Source organism: Eimeria acervulina, genomic scaffold, assembly GCF_000499425.1.
Source record: "Eimeria acervulina Houghton genomic scaffold, Eah_scaff724, whole genome shotgun sequence".
NCBI classification, from domain to species: domain Eukaryota; phylum Apicomplexa; class Conoidasida; order Eucoccidiorida; family Eimeriidae; genus Eimeria; species Eimeria acervulina.
This window is the reverse complement of record NW_013547178.1, coordinates 1,370-7,500: the sequence shown is the minus strand read 5'-3', so window position 1 is coordinate 7,500 and position 6,131 is coordinate 1,370. Positions and strand designations below refer to the sequence as shown.

Here is a 6,131-nt window from a genome sequence, read left to right as displayed (position 1 = left end):
CTGCTGCTGTTGTGTGGTGTTGCAGGCGGAGCCCCTGTTGCTGCTAGAGATGCTGCAGCAGCTGTACGAGCAGATATGTCGCTGCTGCTGCAGCAGCGGAGATGTCCTTACAGAAGAGGCCCTTCGCAGCAATTTCAGCGTCGTCTATTTATTAATTGATATTGCTGTAGACTGGGGTTATCCGTATATCTTAGAAGAAAATCTGCTGCAGCTGCTGCTGCAGCCTTCCTCTGTTGTTGCCAAGGCCATGCAGCTAGTCAGCTCCCTCCTGCTGCTGTTGCTGCTGCTGCTGTTGCTGCTGCTGCTGCTGCTGGTGCTAGTTTTGCTGCTGGGTTTGCTGCTGTTGCTGCTGCTGCTGTTGCTGCTGCTGTTGATGGTGGTGATGTGCTTGCTGCTGCAGTTTGCTGCCTTGCTGGAGGCTGCGTCTGCTACTATTGCTGCTGCTGTTGCTGCTGTTGTTGCTGCTGCTGCTGCTGTTTAGGTTCAAGGGTCTTCTCGCGTGTTGACTTCATTAGCTGCTTCGATTGGTGTGGGGCAGCAGCAGCAGCAGCAAACTGCTGCACAGACAACTCCAGAGCTAACTGCAGGTAACGCTGCCTCTTCCAGTGCTGCTGCTGCAGCAGCAGCAGCAAAAGCAGCAGCAGCAGCAACAACAGCAGCAGCAGCATCCCTTGCACCCCACATGATTCTGCTGAGTTGTTTGTTTGTTTTCTGGTGCTGCTGTTTTTTTCTCGCTGCATCTGCTGCTGCGTCCCTCCCGATGCTATTCCTGCTTCTGCTGCTGCTACTGCTTCTGCTGCTGCTACTTGTTCTGCTTTTGTTGCTGCTGCTGCTTTTTTCTTTGCTTCTCCTCTGCTGCATCCGCTGCTGCTTCACTTTTTCCTGCTGCTACTGCTGCTACTCCTGTTGCTGCTCTTACTACTCCTTCTGCTGGGCTTGCTGCTCTTGCTGCTGCTCTTACTACTCCTTCTGCTGCTCTTGCTGCTGCTACTGCTGCTACTCCTGCTGTTGCTCTTGCTGTTTTTGCTCTCACTATTCCTGCTGCTGCTCTTCTTACTATTCCTGCTGCTGCTCTTCTTACTATTCCTGCTGCTGCTCTTCTTACTATTCCTGCTGCTGCTGCTGCTGCTGCTGCTGCTGCTGCTGTGCAGGTGCTGGGCTTGGCAGCGGTAGCGGCTACGGTGAAGGAAGCGGTTTGAGCGGCAGCGGCTCTGACTGCTGGTGGCGGCGGGGAGCAGTAAATTATACTTCAAATGAGGTGTACGTTGACCTCATCGAAAGAATTCAGGCTCTTGTAGACAGGTAGGCTGCTCATCCTCCTCCTGCTGCTCCTGCTGCTGCTGCTGCTGCTGTTCGTGCTGCTGCTGTTCGTGCTGCTGCTGTTCGTGCTGCTGCTGCACGTGCTGCTGCTGCTCGTGCTGCTGCTGCTCGTGCTGCTGCTGCTCGTGCGGGTGATGCTCGTGCTGCTGCTGCTCGTGCTGCTGCTGCTCGTGCTGGTGATGCTAGTGGTAGTGCTGTTGCTGCTCGTGCTGCTGCTGCTCGTGCTGCTGATGCTAGTGGTAGTGGTGTTGGTGCTCCCGCTGCTGCTGCTCGTGCTGCTGCTGCTGCTGCTGCTGCAGCTGCTACTGGTGCTGCTGCTGCTGCTGGTGGTAGTGATCGTGTTGCTTCTGCTGGTGGTGGTGGTGCAGCTGCTGCTGCTGCTTGTGCTGCTACTGCTGCTTCTGCGGCTGTAGTTTTCTCGCTGTTTAGCAGCAGCTGCCGTTGCTGCTCATGGGCCTTTTAAGAATCTTTTGCTGATGCTGCTGCTGCTGCTGCATGCGTTTGTGCTGCAGCAACGGACAGATCCTCAACTCCTCAATTGCGGGGCAAATTATGGTCAACTGCAGGGTCGGCTACTGCTGCTGCTGCTGCTAATGCTGCTGCTGCTGCTGCTAGTGCTGCTGCTGCTGCTGCTGCTGGTGCTGCTACTACTCTTGCTGCTGCTAGTGCTGCTGCTACTGCTGCTGCCACTGGTGCTGCTGCTGCATTGTTGCAGCTCGTTGCTACTGCTGCTGCATCTTGCTGATGGTGCTGCTGGTGCTGCACCTTGCTGCTTCAGCGTGCTGCTTCAGTTTGCTGCTTCAGCTTGCTGCTGCTGCTGCGGGTTCAATTTATCAATTGCTGCTGCTGCTGCTGTTGCTGCTGCTGCTGCTGTCTCAGCTTAGCGGCATCCCTGAGTTGTGTCTCTCGCTGCGACAGCCTGAACTGCTGCAGCACGCGGCGTTTCACCCTTCCGTCAGGTGTTTGTCTCCTTCTGTCTCCTCTCTTATTTTTCTGTCTTTGTTTGTTTTATTTTTATTTATTGTTATTCTTTTTGTCTCTATTTTATTTTTTATTTATTTAATTATTCTTTTCTGTCTCCTTTTCATTTATTTATTGTCTCCTTTGAAGTCTTTCTTTTCTCTCTTTTTGTTATTTATTTTATTTTTTGTCTCCTAATTCTTTTTTCTCGTTTGTCTCTTATTTATTTATTTATTTATTTATTTATTTATTTATTTATTTATCTGTTTATTTTATTTTATTTATTTGTTTATTTATTTATTGTCTCCTTTTAATTCTTTTTTTGTCTGGTTGTCTCCTTTTTAATTATTTTTGTCTCCTTTTTAATTATTTTTAATTATATTTGTCTCCTTTTTGTTTATTTTTGTCTCCTTTTGATTATTTTTGTCTCCTTTTTAATTATTTTTGTCTCCTTTTTAATTATTTTTGTCTCCTTCTTGTTTATTTTTGTCTCCTTTTGATTGTTTAGGTTGTCTCGCTTTCGCAGTGCTGGCGTTTTGTCTCTCTGCCCCCCAGACAGAGAATTCTGCCTTGCAAGCTACTGGTATTGCTGCTGCTGCTGCTGCTGCTGCTGCTGCTGCTGCTGCTTGTGCTGCTGCTGCTGCTGCAGCGGATTGTATGGGAGGTGCCGCTGCTGCCGTTTGACTCTCCTCCAGTAACTGCAGAAGGCACAGTAAGTCATTCAAACAACAACCCCACACATGCATGCATGCATGCATTGTGCATGCATGCATTGTCTCTTTTCGTTTGTTTTCTGTTTCTGTTTGTGTCTGTTTGTCTCCATTCATCTTGACTGTCTCCATTTGTCTCTTTTTGTCTCCTTTTTGTCTCTTTTTTGTTTGTTTTTGTCTCTTTATATCTCCTCTATCTCTTTTTGTCCCCTCTATCTCTGTTTGTCTCCTCTATCTCCTTTTGTCTCCTTTATGTCTCCTTTTGTCTCCTTTATGTCTCTGTGTGTCTCCCTTATGCCTTTATTTGTCTCTATTTGTCTCCTTTTGTCTCTATTTGTCTCTATTTGTCTCTGTTTGTCTCTGTTTTGTCTCCTTTTTGTTTGTTTTTGTCTCTTTTTGTCTCCTCTATCTCTATTTGTCTCCTCTATCTATCTCTATTTGTCTCTATTTGTCTCCTTTTGTCTCCTTTTGTCTCTATTTGTCTCCTTTTGTCTCTGTTTTATTTCTTTTGCAGGTTAGCCTAAACGCAGATGAAGGACAGCGAGAAGACATCACTTCCCCGCAGGAGACGAGGTGTATATGCAGTCAATAGTTGTTTATTATTATTTTTATTTGTTGTTTATTAGGTTTTAATTTATAAATCTGTCTCCTTTTCTTCTGTCTTCTCAACTGTCTCCTTTTGCTGGGGTGTACATGCAGGTTGGTTGCACAAGTTAATTTTCTTGTAAAGAATTGGGTGCCTTCTGGATTAAAAGTAAGATATTTGCTGCTGCTGTTAGCTGCCTATACACCTCAAATTATACCTCCCTATACACCCCAGCCATTTGCACACTCTGCTGCTGTCGCTAACCTACAGTGTGGCGTCCTCCTGCTGTTGCTTGCGCTGTTGCTGCTGCCTGTGCTGCTGATATTGCTGCTTGTGCTGCTGATATTGCTGCTTGTGCTGCTGCTTGTGCTTGTGTTGCTGTTGTTGCTTGTGCTTGTGTTGCTGCTGCTGTTTGTGCTGCTGATGCTGCTGCTGCTTGTGCTGTTGATGCTTATGCTGCTGCTGCTTCTTCATGCTGCTGATGCTGCTGCTGCTTGTGCTACTGCTGCTGCTGCTGCTGCTGCAGCTGGAGTCTCTAGACGTATCTGGTGTTGCTGCTCAGCCATACAAGGGCTGCCGCTGCGGCACTGTAGCAGGTTAGTATTGTTTGCTGCTGTTTATTTGTTTATTTTATTATTTTAATTTATTTTATTGTTATTATCTTTTTAGTTTGTTTTATTCTATTACTTATTTGTTTATTTGCTTGTTATTGTCTCCTTGATTATTATTTATTTTTATCTTCTATTATGATTGTTTATTTATTTATTTGTGTATTACTATTACTAATTTGTTTATCATAATTATTATTTATTATTATTATTATTATTTACTTGTGTTTTATTTTTTATTGTTTGTCTTTAAAGGCATGTGTCTCCTTTTGTCTTGTGTTTATTTTTTGTTGTCTCCATCTGCTGTCTTGGGGTCGCAGGAGCATCACTTTAATGTTTGTAGAATAAAATAAATATAAATATAAATATAAAACTGTTATATATATATATATATGTACAGATATATATATATATATGTAGATGTATATATATTTATTTATATTTTTGTGTACAGAATAAAATAAATATAAAGCTTTTATGTTTATAAAATAAAATAAAGAGTAATATAAATATGTTTTATTTACTACTAATTACATTTCTAATAGATTAAATATAATATACACTCATAGTACGAGGATAAGCAAGAATAATAACAGACATAATAATAATAAAATAAAATAAAATAATAATAATAATAATAATAATAATAATAAATAAGTATGTGTTAGGGAGAGCATCTTTGTTTCTTTTCTTGGGGTGTATAGGCACCTTTTATTTATTTTTTTTTTTGCTTTTTTCTCTCTTAGGGGAATTTGAATTTCGTCTTAACAATTAATAACCCAAAAAATACTAAACGGAGACTGCTTAACCCTTTTAGGATTCTCAGGGGCCCCTACATCGACTTGGGGGCCCCTAATGGGTACTGGGGGCCCCCCACGCTTGCTGGGGGGCCCCCTAAACATGTTTACTACCCCTTATTATTGCTACTGGGGCCCCTCAGGCTCGCTGGGGGCCCCCTAGGGGTAATGGGGGCCCCCTACAGGTACTGGGGGCCCCTGTAGGGGCCCCTTGTGCCCCCTACGGGTACTGGGGGCCCCCTACAGGTACTGGGGGCCCCCTACGGGTACTGGAGGCCCATTAGGGGTGTTGGGGGGCCCCTAGGGGTACGGGGGGCCCCCTAGGGGTACTGGGGGCCCCTGTAGGGGCCCAGTAGGTTAGGTGGGGGCCCCTATTATAGCAGTCTGCAGGACCGTATAGAGGTTCCTGTCTCCGCTTTAGGGTTTAGGGTTTAGGGTTTAGGGTTTGTTGTTTTTTTTTTGTTCTGTTTGGAAGCAGCTTTTCTGCTTCTTTGGCTGCTGTTCAGTTGTCTGCATCTTCATCGTCAGCGTCGTCCTCCTGTGGGGCCCCACAGCAGCAGCAGCAGCAGCAGCAACAGCAGCAGCAGCAGCTCTTTGGGTCATTCCCGCTGTCTGCGACTTTGTCTGTCTCTCTTTCTGTCTGTCTCCTTTTGTCTCTTTCTCTTATATCTACCTGCAGCCGGCGAGCCCGCAGGCTGCAGCTGCTGCACCTGCTGCTGCTGCTGCTGCAGCAGCAACAGCTGCTGCTGCTGCTGCAGTATTTTCAACACTTGGCTACGCGCATTCTTTGGCCTTAGTACTACTTAGTATGGATACCTATAGCTAGCTGCAGCTAGCTGCAGCTAGCTGAGGGCTTCGAGCGGGTAGCATAGGAAATAGATATATTAAAAAGGGTAGAGAGACAAACAGCAGAAAGGAAGAAAGAAGATAAAACATAAAAGGAGACACCGACTGTCTAAGGGACTGAGAGACGGAGACAGAGAGACAGAGACAGAGACAGAGACAGACAGAGACAGAGACAGAGAGACAAAAGAGACACAGACAGAGACGGGAGGAGACAGAGACCGAAGGAGACAGAGATAGAAAGAAACAGAGACAGAGACAGAGAGAAGCAGACACAGAAAGAGACAGAGAGAGGAGGAGACAGAGA

The 6,131-nt window shown here is 45.5% G+C and overlaps 1 protein-coding gene across 1 annotated transcript in view; it reads left to right on the top strand.

Moving 5' to 3' along the window:
- The window catches only part of EAH_00047360 (adaptor complexes medium subunit domain containing protein, putative), a gene marked incomplete at both ends in the record, with an annotated part of 1,938 nt that extends 632 nt beyond the window's left edge, over nucleotides 1-1,306 (top strand). The window contains 3 exons of the mRNA XM_013391471.1: nucleotides 26-256; nucleotides 482-587; nucleotides 1,152-1,306. Of these exons, the coding sequence (XP_013246925.1) occupies nucleotides 26-256; nucleotides 482-587; nucleotides 1,152-1,306 (492 nt within the window). The remainder of the gene's footprint in view (nucleotides 1-25; nucleotides 257-481; nucleotides 588-1,151) is intronic.
- Between the last annotated feature and the right edge of the window lie 4,825 nt (nucleotides 1,307-6,131).